Raw genomic sequence first — 20,083 nt, 5'->3', positions numbered from 1 at the left:
ATTCCCCCTATCTAGCTGTGCTTTTGAATCTATTAGCAACATGTTCCCCATCCTTTCTTCCCCCACTACTACCCTTCCCGGCCTCTAATATCCACCGTTCTGCTGAAGGCTTTGAGAGACAAAAGCAAACCACCAATAAAGGATGAAATATGGTCCTTTGGAAAGGACCAACCACTCTCGGTCCGACTCAGGCCAGAGGGATGCACACAGGTGACCACTTACTGTCCCTACATCATTAAGATTCTCCAAGCTGATGATCAGGCCTTGGGAAAATGCCCTCAGGCTCAAGTGCTCTGGAGAGACGCCAAAGGTTTACCGATGTACAGGCCCAGTCTGCTGCTAAAAGAAACTTTGGGAGGCACAGAAGCCCCATCTAAGCTTTCACACATCAGCTTTCCCATCCTCCTCCCCTCAGTGCCCAACACAGCTCTCCCATTCTCTCACTCCCATTGTTTCCCAAACATCCCTCCCTTCATAAAAGCTGTCTGGCTGGGAGCTTAAAATATTGCTGGACAGTAAAACCTACCCATCAGGGCCAATCCAGTCATATCTGCTCAGTCGTGCAGCACAGTAGGGGCGGGGTAGAGAAGTGGGAGGTGGGCTTTTAGGCAGCAAAGGAAAGAGACGAAAGTTGCCATTTTGCTGCTGAGCGCCAAGAGAGAAAGACAGCACATATTTCTCCGTGGGACACTCCTCATATTGGCAAGTTTTCCTTAAGTGATATTAGTTTGTAACCTTCCCCCAATTGTTCTTTCTCAGCCTAATCTAAGGGCCATATATAGGCTTCGCCAAAAGGAAAAAGGTTGCCAATAAGATTCAGTCTTGGGCTGGGATGGCTGGGCTTATACTCCAACTCTGAAAACCCTCTTCAAGTTGACCTAAGAACTGGCAGAGGTTTGGAAGGGAGAGGAATGCTGGAATAATCAGGAGGATAGGGAAACAGAGGTGTCCAAACTCAAACTACAATTTGACTTCTTAAGCTCTTTTCATTTTTCAGAATGAATCAACACGTCTACAGGAATCCACAGGGACCTAAACCAAGTATTTGATATTTATGAAAAGTTCTGTGCCTTTTCACTCAATTCTACAATAGGAATAATAGTCATAATTATTGAATGCTGTGGGGTTAGCGAAGGCTTCGTGCTCAGCATTTTCCATGCTGGAGCATTTAATGGAGCACAGGAATGGATCTGGCTAAGGACCATAAAATTCTTCCTAGGAGTAGGTTCTGTTGTCTGTCTATGAGAACTGCTGGCTAGTGGCTGTTCTAGAAACAAGAAGAGAGGCACATTTCCACTCGGTTACTAACCGGAGTGGTAAGTGGCCATTGAATGCTCTGGAGAACTTATTAATGGATGTATATGTGTTATTCTGCCTCTTCAAAACCAGAGGAGGGCTATGCTATAATGGGATTAGATCTGGAAGACCAGGGCTCACATCCTAGCTCTGCCCTCACTGGCTAAGCCCCATCTTGGAGACTCATTTAACCTCCCAGCCTGTCTTTCTCTCTGGGGATTGATAATGCCAAATTCACTGGTTCTCAAACATCCACCTGAGGGTCTGTCAGTTCTAGCCCAAGATGACACACAGCCTGTGACCAAAATGTGACAATGACGAAGTTAACGATGTAGTAAATGTTTCACCAAGTTAAGTGTGTTCAATTTAAAGGTTTGTCTTTTATTCTGAAATTGTGTCCTCTCTGGTTTTGTAGTGTTAAAATCCCCTTTTATGAAATGATGATGAAAACAGACTGTAGTTGTAGTTAGTGATTTAATAACTCTTTTTTTTTTTTTTTTTTTGAGACAGAGTCTCGCTGTGTTGCCCAGGCTGGAGTGCATGGGTATGATCTCGGCTCACTGCAGCCTCCACCTCCCGGGTTCAAGCAATTCTCCTGCCTCAGCCTCCCAAGTAGCTGGGATTACAGGTCCCCACCACTGTGCCCAGCTAATTTTTGTGTTTGTAGTAGAGACGAGGTTTTGCCATGTTGGCCAGGCTGATCTTGAACTCCTGACCTTAAGTGATCCTCCCGCCTCAGCCTCCCATAGTGCTAGGATTACAGGCATGATCACCACGCCCAGCCAATAACTCTTATTTTTATGTCCTTGATTGGCAAAATAAGGAGTTGGCACCCTTATGTTGGTCACACTAGTTTGTTGTGATTATACTAGTCTGTGAAATCTGAGAACCACTGGCCTAGTTCACAGCTTGTTATAAGGACTGAAATAAGATACATGAAAATATATTACTTAGATCAAGGATACCCAAACATAAGGTGTTATTTTAATCATTACCTCTAGCCATTATTTTCTGGTGGGATGTTTCTGGCCATATATGGACACCCTGGGGTTGGAAGCTTGAACTCCATCCATTGATTTTCCATCTGTAATAGGTCTGTTCACTAAATTTTCACAAGCAAAATAAAACAGAGAATTATCTCTGAAAAAGAGAAGAGAAATATTCTTCCTTCAGTTCAGATTTCTCTCTGCTCCCATAGAATGCTTTGCTTCTCTGCTCTGACTTCCTTTAGATTTTCACTGTTAGAGGTCAGGAAACCAAGACATTCCCCTTCACACCTCTAAAGTGTGTCTCCTTAACAGCACAGTAGGCCTGTTTCAACATCATGGGGTTGGACAGATTGTGTCCTAAATTACAGTTTCTCTCCTTCAGTTATCACATGAAATTTTATAACTAGACATTTTTAAAAAATACAATCTTAGCATGGCAGCTTAGAGTATAGAAAGACACCGGCTTGTTTGGCTTTGGTTTCGAAATTACTAATGAGGTGGTCATGAGCGACTTCTTGTGTCATGAACATGTATCATGACTCTTGTGTCAAGAATTGTTGGCCTTCCAGTTTATATCTTTGATCTCATACAAAATAAGCAGTTTTGTGTCTCAGAGCAGCTGGTTGGGGATCAATTTACTATCCTTTTTGTTATTTACCATTTTTTGCAAGTTCTTAATTTTTCTGCTGTTAGCTGTAGCAAGAGGACTGAAGTTCCTTGGTCTCTAGTACTCATATTACAGGAATTTAGGGATTGAGAATTTCAGATTTCAGAAGGATTACCATCAGAACCATGCACTGCTGTCTGTGGAACTCCCACTCTGTGAAGAGCTTTGTTCTGTGTTGTGATGGTTCACAAAAGATGAGGCCAAAATGGTTCCTGCCCTCCAGAACCTTTTGATACTAAAGGGAGGGAAACAAGATTGGTTAACATACAGGGCTGAGAGCATGTGCTCATTACACACATTCATGTGGGTATGTGAGTGAAATACACATACTTGTATGGTACAATACAAGTAAGGCTGTCAAAAATGAACTGATGTATCAATGAGGATAAGTATTAGCAAGATAGTTAAGATTAAGTAAGATATTAATAAGATAGTAAGATATTAACCAAATCTTATAGAAGTAAAGTTATTGAAATTGCTGTTTTAACATAAAGTTTAGAATGAATTATTTGATAAGAAATGAACTTTTTCCTGGCTCTGCCACCGGTGAGCTTTATGCTTGGGCTGCTTACCTGATTGTGATGTTTCCCACCTATTTTCCAAAAGGCAATGGGAACCACTACTGCTCTTACCAGGGCAAGTACTAGACTTAACTATAGTCTTAAGAGTTAAAAATAGATACATGTGGCTGGGACTGAGTTGCTGGTTCTGATTCCCAGCTGCTTGTTCCCTCCCCCTCTCCATTACCCATTCCTACGAGGAACTCTTCCCAATGCCAGACCCATGACTGGGGATGCCACAGCTGCTGTTACCTTTTCAGGAGAAGAGAAGCTGCTGTAGGATGCCCTGCCTGATTGGGAGTTTATGAGGCCTCAAGAGGAGAAGCACTTTTTGCTCTCCCACAAGAAGCAGCAAACAGCTATTGTGCCTGCCCTGTCAGCACAAGCTGGACTTTGCAGATGCCTGCAATTAGTATTCTGCCACCAGGTTCTGTCTGGCCAGACTCCAAATCACAGGTTGGAAATAGGCTTTCATGTTTAACAAATATCACTGTGATTAAAAAACAGTAGGCATATCCCTTTAGCCCCATGGGTTCCTGGTCCTATAGTGTGGGGCATGGCCAGAAGAAGCCCAGAGCAGGATCCTCTAACATGGGCTCTTGCCCTGGTCTGATGGCAGTGATGAGTAAACTTTACAACTCTAGAGATGTTCAAGCTGGAGGAACAACTGTTCTCCATTGAGGTGGAAGTTTTGCTCATGATTCTTTATAGGTTACAGGTTTGCACTGGATGAATGACCCAGTTGCAAGCAGCTCCTTGTCAGCTCAATGCCATTTCCATTAGCCATTGCTGTGCTAGAGGCATTATATACTATCATGTTTAATGATATTTTTTCTATAGACCAAAATTTTAACTCTATTAAAACAGCCATATACTACAGACCCTGAAACATTTTCATTCCGTAGGACACTAAAAGTGTCCTAGAAGACCTTCCTCTTCCTGTAACATGATTCCTTCCCAAAGCATTCTCTCTGTTCTTCGGATTTAAAAGAGTAATAATAAAAATATACTGCCCTCAATGTGTAAAGCTATTAATAAGGGTTTCCAGATTTCAACCTAGGGAAGAGGAAACATAAATTAAGAGCACAGAAGTCAGAGAATTGTGTAGCTCTGATTGCAGGCAGTTTATCTCAATGGCATAGTGGGAAGAACTCAGCCTTTGTGATCAAGCGAACAGAACTGCTGCTATTTAGCTGTCTAATCTTGGACAATATATTTAGCCTCTCTGAGCCTCAGATTTATTTTTTCTTTTCCTTTCTTTTTTTTTTTTTTCTTTGAGACATGGTCTTTCTCTTTTGCCCAGGATGGAGTATAGTGGCACAAATCAGGGTTCACTGCAACCTTGACCTCCCAGGCTCAAGCAATCCTCCTGGCTCAGCCTTCCAAGTAGCTGGGAACACAGGAATGCACCACCAAGCCCAGCTAATTTTTGAAGTTTTTTGTAGAGATGGGGTTTCACTGTGTTGCCCAGGCTAGTCTCGATCTTCTGGGCTCAAGTGATTCTCCTGCCTCGGCTTCCCAAAGTTCTAGGATTACAGGCATGAGCCATTGTGCCTGGCCTTCAGTTTTCTTTTTTATTGGAATCAAGTTAGTTAACAAATACTTATCAAGTTCTCACTGTGTGCTGGGCTGTATGTCAGGCATTGAGTACACAGCAGTAAATTAAATAGGCTTGTAAGATAGTAAATAAGATTGACTCCTGCCCTCAAGGAAATTACAGTCTAGCCGAATCAAGTTAAATGAAATAATATAATGTCAAAGTTCTTTCCCAAAGTTGATATTCAATAAATGTTAATCCCCTTCCACTTCCCTTCAAAGATATGATCATTATATATTCTGACACAGTCAAACACAAGATGGCAACAGACAATTTCATACATACAAGAATTTTGTTGGGAGCCCAGACACCCATAGTATAAGGTAATTCTTCAGTATTATGTCTCACGAAACTTAGATCAGTGTGTGGTCTTGATTTAAATCCATGTAACCAAGGATTTCTATTTATGGTCAACAATGAATCCTTATTTTTGGTGGAGTTTAAGGAATTATAAAGATATTGCCTCACTGATGCTTTCAGATCATTTGTGAAGTGAATGAGAACAGGTATTATTATTATTAAACCCACTTCGCAGATGAGGAAGCGAATGGAAGCAGATTCTTTGGGGCCTCCTTTGTTCCCTAGTCCTAGTCTGCACAGAGGAAGCACTGGATAGACGCTGTTTGCACATTGACTGTTCCCGCAACTTGAAAAAGAGAGGTACCCTGCGTTAGCAAAAACAGATATTGACTCAGTGTTGCACTGCGGCCGCTCAGCTCTTGCCTTCTCCCTCATTTCTTCAGGTGGGTGAGAAATGGGCGACTGGAGTTTCCTGGGGAACATCTTGGAGGAGGTGAATGAGCACTCCACCGTCATCGGCAGAGTCTGGCTCACCGTGCTTTTCATCTTCCGGATCCTCATCCTTGGCACGGCCGCGGAGTTCGTATGGGGGGATGAGCAATCTGACTTCGTGTGCAACACCCAGCAGCCTGGCTGCGAGAACGTCTGCTACGACGAGGCCTTTCCCATCTCCCACATCCGCCTCTGGGTGCTGCAGATCATCTTCGTCTCCACCCCGTCCCTGATGTACGTGGGGCATGCCGTGCACTACGTCCGCATGGAGGAGAAGCGCAAAAGCCGCGAGGCAGAGGAGCTGGGCCAGCAGGCGGGAGCTAACGGCGGTGAGAGGGAGCTCCCCAGCCCGGACCAAGGCAGAGTCAAGAAGAGCAGCGGCAGCAAAGGCACCAAGAAGTTCCGGCTGGAGGGGACCCTGCTGAGGACCTACATTTGCCACATCATCTTCAAGACCCTCTTTGAAGTGGGCTTCATCGTGGGCCACTACTTCCTGTACGGGTTCCGGATCCTGCCTCTGTACCGCTGCAGCCGGTGGCCCTGCCCCAATGTGGTGGACTGCTTTGTGTCCCGGCCCACAGAGAAGACCATCTTCATCCTGTTCATGTTGTCTGTGGCCTCTGTGTCCCTCTTCCTCAATGTGATGGAGTTGGGCCACCTGGGCCTGAAGGGGATCCGGTCTGCTTTCAAGAGGCCCGTAGAGCAGCCCCTAGGGGAGATTCCTGAGAAATCCCTCCACTCCATTGCTGTCTCCTCCATCCAGAAAGCCAAGGGCTATCAGCTCCTAGAAGAAGAGAAAATAGTTTCCCACTATTTCCCCTTGACCGAGGTTGGGATGGTGGAGACCAGCCCACTGTCTGCCAAGCCTTTCAATCAATTCGAGGAGAAGATCAGCACAGGACCCCTGGAGGACTTGTCCCGGGGCTACCAAGAGACACTGCCTTCCTACGCTCAGGTGGGGGCGCAGGAAGTGGAGGGTGAGGGGCCGCCTGCAGAGGAGGCAGCTGAACCCGAGGTGGAAGAGAAGAAGCAGGAAGAAGAGAGGCTGACCACAGAGGAGGAGGAGAAGGTGGCTGTGCCAGAGGGGGAGGAAGTAGAGACCCCGGAGTGGGGAAGGAGGGTGAAAAAGAAGAGCTGCAGTCAGAGAAGGTGTCAAAGCAAGGGCTGCCAGCTGAGAAGACGCCTTCACTCTGTCCAGAGCTGACAACAGATGATGCCAGACCCCTAAGCAGGCTGAGCAAAGCCAGCAGCCGAGCCAGGTCAGATGATCTAACCGTATGAAGTGATGCCAAAGGAAAAAAAAAGCACCCAAGCTTACATAGGGCAAGATGAAAAGAAAAGGTGCCAACATGATCTGAATCTTCTGTCTCCTGCCCTCGCCCCAGTCCCTGATTGGACAGGCACTGCAGCGGGGCGGTGCATGCCAAGCAACTAGGAAATAGCCTTTTCCACATCCAACATAAGGGCTACCAAGATAAACCCATTGACTCACTAAAGTTCCCCAGTCTTATAGGACTGACCCCTTCCTACAACCCCAACAGCTATGGGGTACTCTTCTTTCATCCCCATTTCTCCATAGAAACCCTTAAATCAAAATTGGGGTTGCCTCATAGCCTTTTACCAATCTTGTCTCAAGCTCACTAAGCCAGAATCTATCATCCCAACGTTTCTGAAGCAAATACCATGTGACCATATTTCAGGGATCCACACTCAAAAGCCTACAGAATACAGACAGGTGACTTAAGTTGCAAGGCAGGCCTATTCTAATGCAAGGGAGAGAATGAGGCTGTGGAAGTTGGAGAGCAGGGGGAGCTGCTGCTCACTTCCAGACAATGAGTACCATGAAGTGTTACCTGGTCTTTCCGATTTTTCAAGGGAAGCCAGAAATCCAACGTTTTTTTTTTTTTAGACAGACTCTCTGTTGCCCAGGCTGGGGTACAGTGGCACAATCTCAGCTCACTGCAGCCTCAACCTCCCAGGCTCAAGTGATCCTCTCACCTTAGTCTCACAAGTAGCTGGGACTATAGGTGCACACCACCACACCTGGCTAAGTTTTGTATTTTTTGTAGAGATGGGATTTCACCATGTTGCCTAGGCTGGTCTCAAACTTCTGGGTTCAAGTGATCCACCCACCTCAGCCTCCCATAATGCTGGGATTACAGGTGTACACCACCATGCCTGGCCCATGAAATCTAAATTTTAATTGAAATTTTCAAAACTGTTAATGTTGGCAACTAAATTTTAAATACAACATGTAGGCCAAATTAAATATGTGCAAGCCACATTTAACCTGTGAGGCACCAATTTGCATTATCAGCTTTTGCTAATTAGCCCAGCTTTCGTATGGAATTGGTCTCATTATTTATGGTCTCAACTTGTTTCAGTGGCTCCCAAACCTTATTTCACTACTTTGGAGTGTTTTGTTTAAATCATCAGTCCAGGAGATACCTAGAGTTCTCATTGACCATTCTTCTGGGTTATTGTAGCCCCTGGGTTCTGAAGCAATGATATGCTTTGTATTGGTGGGAATTCTGCCCTGGGTACCATCAGAGAAAGAGAGCAAGTTACCAAAACTCTCTCTTTGAAATCAAAAGGCTTTGAGGCCTGATCGTAGTTTTTTTTTTTTTTTTTTTTTCCCTGAAAGCAAAGAAGATCCTTTCTTTACTTCCTTCTTACATCATCAGTGCTCAGCCTAAAATCTATACCTCTTTTCATTAGGGACTAGAAGCAAGCCCAGTTTTGAGCTAGAGGACACCTGCTCACAGGTGTGTCCTGGGAAGAGGCAGCTCTCAGGCCTTGTTCAGGCATGAGATCAAAAGGGCCATCAGAGTGGTGCCAGAGGGAGCCTCTCACGAAGTGGGTGCTCACACAGCCAGGATACCAAAGTGGAGTCTCAGGCGAAGCTTCATCCCTGGAAAGGACACAGAGGCTAAAGGGAACAAGAAGAATCTTGAAGGGCTCCAGTCCTCATACTCCCGCAACTCACCCTCCTCAAACACAGAGTCTATTCAGGGGGAATCCTCATGTACACGTACATATTTCGCAACAGGAGCAATTTTACCCTCAGCCAATCGATTTCCAGAGCAGGGAGAGAAAACTAAGATGGTTCACCTAAACCAACACGATGCTTCATGGACTGCAGTGCCAAAGATCGGGTTGGAGGTATAGAAACCAAGTTGACATGGCAGGGACCTAGACAGGAGACCAGCAACGGGCCCAAAAGAGGCACTTAGAAAAACTGCCTTTGTTGTATCTTCCCAACCCCAATCAGCACCATCTCAAAGTATTTCAATCCCCTTTGCTGCCTGCCCTCTGGTTATCACCTTCCTTTTAAGATATTCATTCAAGATATACCTTTCCAAAGCAGGCCTTTTCCAAAACTATTCCTCCCCCTTGACAAAATGTCCATTCCTTGGTGACCCATTCTAAAGCAAAATAGTCTAAAAATTAAATTAATTCTAAGGTTTGTTTGTTTGGTAACTACTCCTGGGAAAATTGCATTTAAAAGAGAAAGACCTAGGTAACCCAAAGTAACAAACCTTCAGTGGAAGGATGTTGAATAGAAGAGGTATGTTTATCTTGGAGACACGTGACTTTCTGGCTACTGCTTGATCTTACCCCTAGCAGGCAACCTTATTCCACACAGACCTTCTCCTATATGGTGAGACAATGAAGAAAATCCGAGGCCTGAGAACCAGAGAGTGCATCCTTGACCCTAACGGCTGCACTATTGCTCCTATAGTTTTGTTACTGAAGACGCATTCTAGGAAGAGCCTTATGAATAGCTTGATCATTACCAGAATAAAGTGTCTATCTCAACTAGAGCCTAATACAAAAAAGAAAAGAAAAAGAAAAACGATTTCCTGTTCTAAGTAAAACTGCTGTTTGGTACCGGTTGTAGAAATGTGGGCTGCTGGTCTCCTTATCTCAGGTGAGACATAAGTGTGTGAGTGAGTGTCTTTCCTCAGATGAAGCAGCATCCTGCTTCAATGCACGTGCCCACACTGTCCCCACATTTTCCCTCTTAGTCTTCCCAATAGAAGAAGAAGCCTATTTAGGAAGAAACAGACACAGGCATCAAGGGGCTGCGTTTTTTTTTTTTCTGTTTCTGCCAATTAGTAGCTGCGTCATTATTGTGTCTTGAGCTCTGTGTACTTCAGTTTTCTGTCTACAAACTAGAGCTGGCATTTGCCACCTACCTACGTCCGGGGGTGTCGTAAAGATTGAGTTGGCTGCCAAGCATGAAGCCGGCTGAGTGGTGCCATTCCCTGAGAGATTCCTCCAACAGCAGTGAGACTGGGAAGAAGGGCAGGTGGATGGTTTCCATCTGTCCCCCCAACCTGCCTTGTAGTCAGCTGGTGAGTTTCTCAACATGAAATAGACACTCTAGCGATCAGTTTTCTCAGAAGAGATTCAAAACAGAATCTTAACCCCATATGTTTAGTAAGAATCTGAGGCTCATTGACCTTAAGAAATGATTGGAGACAGATTGCCAGTTACTTTCATCCTCTGAGAAAGAGGTCCCATCTTAAGCTGCCACACAAATGCAGCCAGTTTCCATTCAGAAGCAGCTGCATGTCTGTGGTAGTCCTTACTCTAGGCAGCTGCACCCCTCAGCATCTGTTTTGAGGCATGTAATTATGACTACTCAGGATTATAATCCCCATGGGCTTCATTATGTCCAGATTTCATTTCTACTCCTAGTCAGTCCCTTGTTAGATAAAAACCCTTGGGCACATGGACCTACCAATAAAAAGATGCATTAGACAGCGGGACATCAGTAGTACAGCTCCTTCCAGAGGAAAAGGGCTAAGCACTTGATAGCAGTTCTAACACCACTATCAGGGGAGATCTTTGACCAAGGATAGAGGTACTCAAAGTTCAGTGAGAAAGTTTTGAGCCTGGCTGTGTAAACCCTGGCCTAGTGTTTTGGGCGTTGTAAAAAAAAAAAAAAAAAGCCTGTGTGCTTTTCACCATGTCTTTGTCCCCTGCCACACAGGGGAAGCATCCAGTACAGCATTGGACAGATATTCCTGAAGGTCTGTGTGACCTGGGGACCTACAAAGAACACTGCCATTCAAGTCAGGGGTGTTGACCGCCCCTCCTGACTCTGCGTATGCCAAGATGCCACTTACCTGCTCTATGAGACAATTTTCTCTATGTTAATTGAGGATGATAAGTTCTGCCCCTCCTTCGCAAGATGTTATAGGTCTTTTAAAAACTAACTTATTTGGAAATAAATGGAAAAGAAAGAAGCCATCATCAAATTTGTAAGTCCATATTGTAAAATGTATACTGAAGCAGTGACAGTCATCACTTTCTAATACTGCGTAGACTGTTAACTAAGATACTGATAAAAAGTGAGCCAATAACTAAAATAAGGGAAATAAATTTGGAGGGGCAGCAGGCAGTCTTGAATTCCTAAGAATTACGGTACAAAAAAAAAAAAGAATGTCTTTAATCACTCAAGAATTGGTTGCCAAAAGAAGTGCTAAAGGTACTCGGCTTACTAGAGCTCACATACAGAGAAGCGTCAACCCCTGAGACAATCTCTGAGTCATGGCAGACGGGGCTCCATGGACACGGAAAAAGCTGCATGCAAGAACTCTTCAGTCCAGGCCATGTGGAAGGCCTCGGAGAAGACTGATACAAACCACTGCTCCTCTCCAGTTCCTGAGAAGGGTCAATAGGCATGCTCTAATTAAGAATGAGAACACCACCCCAACTGCATGTCCCATTCCATTCCCCCAACCTCCTCGTCTCTCATTTCCCTGACCATGATTCACCCTCTATGCATATCATGTGCAAATGATTGCACAACCCAACTTAGCAAAGTTTAGATGAGAAAGGTTTGCCTGATTGGAAGAAAAACTCTTCTGCGTGTAAATACAATCTGTAAAACTAGTTAAGTGTGTACCTAGAAGTGATAGCAAAATAGGCAGGGAGACTTTTCCCTTTTGCAATTATTGTATTATAACTAAATATGTACTTGGGGAAGGGAGGAGAAAAAGGAAACAAAATTCTCGGTTCAGCGGTTGAGTAAGAGGAAAGAAAAACTTTTTTGAAAGACAGTTCACTCTCCACTGCCCTGGACATTGCAGCTCCCAGAGCCAGGAAAAAGTGGTATTCAGCTCTGGCAGTAGCCACCAAGTTGCAGTGGGACATCCCATAGCCTCCAGTGCTACTGCTTTCTGGAAGTTCTACAGAGCAGACAAAGAAGATTCTAAAAGAATTCATAAGGTTGCCTGAAGAGAAAAGTAGATGGCCCCATGGCCTTTTTCTGCAATTTTTTCACCTATGAAACAAAGTGGTAAAGACTCAGTTTGTTATGAAGCACATTCATAACAAACTTCCTGGGGAAATCTCTGGCAAAAGAGAGAGGCATTATTGGGATGGTGGTCCTGTATTCTCCAACCTTCCACATTCTTGTGTCAGAGCTAATAGTCGTGTGTTAGACTGTTATAAAACAAAATTAACTTGACTTTTCACCATCTTTGTTTTTTCTTTTTCCATGTCAGCTGAACTAGACTGTGAAGAGACTGCCTCAGTTTCTAGTTATTTTTCCTTTGGAGTTGAGGGCCTAGAAAACAAGGGGAGTGGGGTAAAGTGGGTGAGGGTGGTATGTTAGTAAGTGTTCCACCACCAGCTCTCTCCAGGGTAAAGAAGGCCAACTCTGTAGTGTTTGCCACTTTCCTTGGTATAAATTTTCCCACTGCCACCAATTTCAAGCTACCAACATAATGTCACTGAACACAGAGCTGGGAAGACGTGCAGTAGCGTAACATAATAAAGTTTTCCACCACACGATGGATGTATACCATTCAGTAGGTATAAATAACCTCAAGAACATAGATGATAGTAAAATAATTAGGAAGTGATCAGCTTTGAATATTTATTACGTTTGTGTTTCATATCTTTTTTGTTTAAATTTATATAACTTAACTGTTAATAATGACTGTTCTTAACAAATGACTCACAGAATTCCTGAAAATTTAGCAAATGACTCTTGTCAGCCAGTACAAACCAGCTCCAACACACCACTGGGTGGGATGGAAGAGAATCCGATTCAGAAAGAGCATGAAAACTTTCTTGATCAATTGAGATTAGGTCCATTTTTTCCCCTCTCTTTCACTACACAAATCTCAGGAAAAAATAAAAGATACATTTGTTTGGACTATGGAAAGGTACAATAGAATGATATTTGTTCTCTTCCATGTCAATGAGAACTACGGAAAGAGTTAAATTTGTTCATTACAGGTAAAAATAAACTGATAACAAAATAAAATTAGCCAAAAGCTTCTGTCTGGGATTTATCATGTCACTTCTCTGCTCAAATTCCTTCAATAGCTCTTCATTGCTTACCCAATAAATTCTGGATTTTTTAAAACATTACTTACAAAGCCCTTTGTTACTGACTCCAACCCACCTAGAGACTATGTCTGTTTTTAACTGACCAGAATCTATTCTCCCTTCTTTTATAATCTCCATTTCACCTATGGGAAACATCCTTCCTCAATTAGATGTAGTCTTAGTGAACACTTAGTCATGTTAACCCAACATCCCCTGGTAAAGGGTCAGGTTTTGTGACCCAAATGGGCCAGTCAGACACTCTCTCCCTGGAATGTGAATCTTGAATAAGAGTAATAAAGAAACTGAAAATCGGTTGGAATTAATTTATCTTGGCAGAAGCTCCGGAAGAAAAATTCACAGTTAGTTGCTGCTTACCTAGATTTCCAGGAGATGTTTGGCTCCATGTTTTTCAGATCATGGTTCTTCAGCCTTCCTTCAATTTGCTAAGCTACCTCAGAGTTCCTTTTTATTTTTCTAATTTAACACAGCCAAAATCATCTCCGTTGCTTGCCAGCACAACCCAACTAGTACACCACCTTTCTAGCCTCACCTCCCACATTCGTCTACACATACCTGTGCCCCAGCCTTACAGAACCATTGGCCACTCCCCAGTATGGACAGTCCTGGCAGATCATGATGAACGTCATGTTGTTTCAGGACTCTGTGCTCTGTCCTGCCTTTTTCCTACGGTCAGCTGCTTCTCATTCTATGAGTGTCAGCTCAGTTGTCTTTCTCTTTATGAAATTTTACAAACTTCCCAAGAAAAGTCAGTTGCCCCCACCTCTCTGGTCCCTCAGTACTTTTGTGCCCTTCTGTCACAGCACTTACCAAATTGTTGTATTTACTTGCTTTTCTCCCATCTGACTGCAAGCAACTTTAGGACAGAGATTTTATCCTATATCACTGAATATTCAGTACTTAGCACAGTGCCTGGAACATTGTATGTTTGCTGAATTCATGAATGATTACTGAGACATCTCCCAGGACAGGAAGCAGATAATCAGCCAAGCACTCCCCAGCAATAGAGCAAGCTGACACCACACAGGCATATATCTGAGGAAGAGGTTCCCTGAAAGTCCCAGGAGTTCCAGGCTTGAAAGAAAGCAAACTTTCTTTGTCATAAATAAAGGAAGAAAAAGGTATTTTTCATATGAATTACTGGATGTTGTCACCTAGAGCAACCTCAGAAGCCACATATTAAAGATAGTATCCGTATGTTAAAGACGCTGTCACCCAGAGCAACCTTGGAAGCCATGTTATGAAGGTGTCAGTCAGTTTTTGAACAGTTGTGGATCAGAGGGCTTCCCACTCTGCCAATTCCCATTAATTGGACTTTTAGACCTTACATGAGATAAAAAATAAACTTTTATTGTATTAATCCACTCAGACGTCAAGATTTATCTGTTATAGTATCTAGCATTATCTATTTACAGAAATTGGTACATTGAGGTTAGGTGTGATTGTAACAAAACCTGAAATATGTGGCTGAACAGTCAGTGAGTGATAAAAAACAAAAATCAAAGCCTACAAAGATGGAGACCCAGGTTTGTACTATGCAAATATTTAATAAAAATATTACCTATGACGACTTGTGTATTTGTTGTATATTGCTGTGTACCAAATCACTCCAAAACTTAGTGGGTTAAAACAACAAGCATATCTTATTCCTCACAGTTTCTGTAGGTCAAGAATCCTAGAGCAGCTTGGGTGGGGTTTCTCGGAAGATTGCAGTCAAACATAGGTGGGACCTTCAGTTATCAGAGGTTTGACTGGGATGGTAGGATCCACTCATTCACACAGCTGCACGACTACCAAGTTAATGCTGGCAAGTTAGTTTCTCTCCACTTGGGCCCCTCCATGGGGCTGCTTGAGTGTCCTTATGACCCAGTAGCTGGTTTCCCCCAGAGAAATTGATTCAAGAGACCAAAGCAGAAACTTCAATGTCTTTTATGACCTAAACTTGGAAGTCATGTACCATCGATTCCACCGTATTCTGTTGGTCATTTTTTCTCAGACTGCCCCAACCACTGTGGAGAGAATAAACTAGAAAGAAGCAAGATTTAAGGCAAAGACATCAATTTTGGCTCTTTTTTCTGTTTCAATGATTTCATTGTACGTATAATATGCATTGTAATCTGCTCTAAATGCTTCTGTTCAATTGTCACCATAAAGGAAGCCCTCATCCGAGGATAATGTGTGGTCATGACCCCTTTGACCAGGACAGTTTCTGTGTCCTCTTTTCTTTCTTTTCCTCCAGCATCTGTTTTTCTCTGACACTCAGCTTTCCTGAAAACTGTTTAGCATTTCTAATTCATCCAAGTTTTCCAGTTGTATTTTTCTTTCTCATCTGCTGCAGTTTTCATCTTTAAACTAGCTAGATCTGTAGATGGAAGAAACAATGAGGTACCTCCAAAACTGAGTTAGAGCAGTGTAACCAACAGAAAATGATGAAATTAGATAAACACAGGAGACCTGAGCCAATGCAATATAACTTAACATTAAAAAACTCAGTAATATCCATGAGGCAGACACTATGACAGGGAATGTCGTTACGATATTACAATAATTGTTCATCTCTCTAAGATCTCTCAGATCAGAAGGTCAACTTTCTCCATTTTTTTCCATAATTGTATCAGCCTATGGCACTAAGTTCTAGGACAACTCTATATTTTTCTTGAATTACAGCTTGCTTGTCTTCCTTTAAAAATGTTTTAGAAATTTACTTATCCAATAGTCAAAGAGGATTCTTCTTTACATTTTTATTAATTCTGTTGACCTAATTTTACTGTGTCTAGTCACATCCTATACCTATTCTGGAATGGATGAGAGTCTCAGTTTTATAGATAAGTAATAGGGAAAATGACAACAACTAGACAGAGAATAACCTGGAGTCTGTGGAAGGCTTCAGAGACATGAGAAGAAAACAATAAACACCGAAAGTAAAAGAATGGCATAATTTCAAAAAATATTTACTTAAAAAAATATTTATTTAAAATCTGTTTTGTACTCTCAAAAAAAAAGTTAAAGAAAACATGGACTCGAGGCTGGGCGCAGTGGCTCAAGCCTGTAATCCCAGCACTTTGGGAGGCCGAGACGGGTGGATCACGAGGTCAGGAGATCGAGACCATCCTGGCTAACACGGTGAAACCCCGTCTCTACTAAAAAATACAAAAAACTAGCCGGGCGAGGTGGCAGGCACCTGTAGTCCCAGCTACTCGGGAGGCTGAGGCAGGAGAACGGCGTAAACCCGGGAGGCGGAGCTTGCAGTGAGCTGAGATCTGGCCACTGCACTCCAGCCTGGGCGGCAGAGCCAGAATCTGTCTCAAAAAAAAAAAAAAAAAAAAAAAAAAAAAAATGGACTCTATAAAACAATACATGAAACACAAGACAATAAGGTACTAGACTGAATTGTAAAAGGAACTGGCAGAGTTAGCAAACAATGCCACAGCAGAATTTAAGAATAAAGAGCAGAATTAGCAATACCTAAAACCAAATCAATTTTGTGAAGAATCAATATCAGAAATTGGCCCAAATGCCAAAAGAAAGGACAAAGAGATGAAAATTATCAAAGAAGAAATAATAGATATGGAGGAAAGACAATAAAAATCCAACACGTGACTATCGATGCTCCTGAAGAAAAGTCAGGACAAGTGAACCATAAGCTCTAAAGATACAATAGAAAGAAATTTTCTTGAGCTGATAAAAGACCTGAAATTGCAAATTGGAAGGGACTCATCATGCACCAGGAAAAAAAATCTAGATAAATTTTGATTTGCAAGTATAAAGACATAATTCTGTAATTTAGAAATATAATGAAACAACCCCTGCAATGGTTTTTGTACCACTGTTGAACAGTTGTTTTCACATTCTTGTCTGCTTGTGAACACAGAGTAGGGTCATACCTCTCTCAATAAGAGGTGAGGCTTCCTTGAAGATAGTAGATATTTCAAATGTCAACTGCTGAAAAGAGAAAGATTATAAGGCGAGAAAAGAGAATTTGGAAGGTGGGCCTTAAACAGGAACAAGAGGGAATTCCTTTCTCTGAGCTTCATTCTTTTGAGGCTGCAATCCAAAGTCATAATCTGCTCAATAGTGCTTCCAAAAAAGAAGGGAAAATGGCATCTGCCATATGGAGGCAAGCTAGGAACTAAGTTGGGGAGTTAATGAGTTAATACAAGTCAAGATCTTAAAACAGTACCTGGCACGTAGTAAGCACTCCACAAATATTAGCTGTCATCACCTTCATAATTATCATTCTATGTGATACGATTACTGTAATTTAGCATAGCCTTATTATTATTATTATTGAGACAGTCTTGTTCTGTCACCCATGCTGGAGTCTAGTGGCACAATCTCGGCTCACTGCAACCTCCACCTCCTGAGTTCAAGCAATTCTTCTGCCTCAGCCATCAGAGTAGCTGCGACTACAGGCACATGCCACCATGCCTGATAATTTTTGTATTTTTAGTAGAAACTGGGTTTCACCATGTTGGCCAGGCTGATCTTGAACTCCTGACCTCGTGATCCACCCACCGTGGCCTCCCAAAGTGCTGGGGTTACTGGCAGGAGCCACTGTGCCCAGCCTCGTCTTATTATTAAATGATGTACCTTAGACTCAGCTTTGATAGCGATTTAAGAAAAGGGTTTATGTGATCTGGAGGGTAAAGGAGAGAGATTCCTCCTCTCCCTCAGAGGCCGCTGTTGGTCATGGAGATCAGTAATAGCTCAAAAGGAAAAGGGCATGCCTTCCAGATTACTAGGAAACAAAACAAGAAACAAGGACTACACAGTCCATAGAGCAAAAAGAAGAAAAACACAACAGGAAAAAAGCAAAAGAAAGACCAAACACACAAAATACGAGAGCAGAATCACTAAACCAAACCAAAATATTGATTTTATTAATATAAAATATAATATGCAACAAAGACATACTATGAATCATTTTGCACTGAAAAATAAGCCACTGGACTGCATGAAGCTCTCAGAAATACATGGAGATATGGACAGAAAAATAGTAGCAATAAAAGACTTCAGTCTTTGATGAATTGATAGAAGACAAAAATAAAGAGGACTTGAATGTAATTTACAAGTCTGATTTAATGGATATGTAATGAAATGTTAAACAAAATATTTCCTGTCTTGGAGTTTCAGTAAGGTTACATAACGAAGGGCAATAAATGCTCAATGTCTACACTTTCTAAAAAGTGGTACAAAGCACAATCTAGAATTCCTTAAAAAAAGAGGTAGCCCCCAAATGGTCTTGCAACTCCTAACTCACAATCCACCTCTGGGTTATTTAAGAGAAAGTTAAGGGTTAACCGATAGGAGCAGTCTTTGAAGAGAGTTGTCAGACTAGAAGAAAGAGCTGTGGTGTTTCTCATCCCCTTCCCTCACTCCCCTCTAAGTGAGGGGCTCAAGGAAAACCTCTGAGACTTTCTGGAAAGTACTTGCTGGGAGGGAGGCCTGACCTCTTTCTCACTAGTCATTAGCGGCCTATTCGTCTGCAGAAGTTCACAGGTTCACCTCTGGCTGCCACAGTAGCCAAGCTTGCAGGAGCTTGATGTATGTCCTCAGAATTTGCTGGGACATAGACACAGTGACCTTCCCTTGACCAGGGAAAATTGGAAGCTTGAATAAGTGTTTCTTGTGGGCCAAATTCTTCACCATCATATTATTTTATTATAGTAAACAACACCAAAAAAAATAAAAAAAATCCAAAAGGTAGATTGGTTAAGTTACTCATAACATAACCATATGATGGAATGTTATTGAGTCAATAAAAATGTTATAAAGTCTTTGGCACGAGAAAATATTCATTATACACATTTTTTTGAGACAGGGTCTCACTCTGTTGCCCAGGCTGGAATGCACTGGTGCAATCACAGATTACTACAGCCTCAACCTCCTAAGCTCAAGCAATCCTCCCACTTCAGCCTCCAGAGTACCTGGGATTACAGGTGTGCACCACATTGCCTGGCTAATTTTTTTTTTTGGTAGAGACAGGGTCTCCCAATGTTACCCAGGTTGGTCTCAAACTCCTGGGCTCAAGTGATCCTCTCACCTCGGCCTCCCAAAGTGCTGGGATTTCAAGTTTTAGCCACCATGTCTGGTCTATAATACTACAATGTATTTCTCTCTCTCTTTTTTGTTTTTGAGATGAAGTCTTGCTCTGTCACCCAGGCTGGAGTGCAGCGGCACAATCTCAATTCACTGCAACCTCTGCCTTCCAGGTTCAAGCGATTCTCCTGCCTCAGTTTCCCAAGTAGGTGGGATTACAGGCATGTGCCACCATGCCCAGCTAATTTTTGTATTTTTAGTAGAGACAGAATTTCACTATGTTGGCCAGGATGGTCTCAAACTCCTGACCGAAAGTGATCCACCCACCTCGGCCTCCCAAAGTGCTGGGACTACAGGTGTAAGCCACCATGCCCAGCCCCATAATATATTTCTAAAATGAAATATAATGAAAACTATATAACAAAATAGTATGCTCATTATCTTAGTTCAAGCTACTGTAACAAGATACGGTACATTAGGTGGCTTAAACAACAAAGTTTTTAAAATTTTTTATTCTTAAGTTTTGTGGGTGCATAGTAGGTGTATATATTTAACAAACATTTACTTCTCACCGTCCCAGATGCCAGAAGTCCAAGATCAGGGTGCCAGCATGGTCACTTCTTGGTGAGGGCCCTCGTTCTGGTTCACAGACAGCTGCCTTCTCACCAGATACTCACCTGTTAGAAAGAGAGCGTGCTGGTTCCTTTATCTCCTTGGAAGGGCATAAATCCCATCATGGGGCTTCACTCTCATGAACTCGTCTAAACCTAATCAC

General features: G+C 42.7%; 1 protein-coding gene across 1 annotated transcript; it reads left to right on the top strand.

Annotated features, from left to right (window-relative positions):
* The first annotated feature begins 5,633 nt into the window (after nucleotides 1-5,633).
* Nucleotides 5,634-7,182, top strand: GJA8 (gap junction protein alpha 8). The gene is given in 2 exon segments (XM_017874751.1): nucleotides 5,634-6,998; nucleotides 7,001-7,182. Coding segments are annotated over 2 exon segments (1,317 nt in total). The 5' UTR covers nucleotides 5,634-5,863.
* The last annotated feature ends 12,901 nt before the right edge of the window (nucleotides 7,183-20,083 follow it).

This window comes from Rhinopithecus bieti, unplaced genomic scaffold, assembly GCF_001698545.2.
Source record: "Rhinopithecus bieti isolate Rb0 unplaced genomic scaffold, ASM169854v2 scaffold_1234, whole genome shotgun sequence".
NCBI lineage: Eukaryota > Metazoa > Chordata > Mammalia > Primates > Cercopithecidae > Rhinopithecus > Rhinopithecus bieti.
This window is presented reverse-complemented; position numbering and strand designations above follow the sequence as displayed.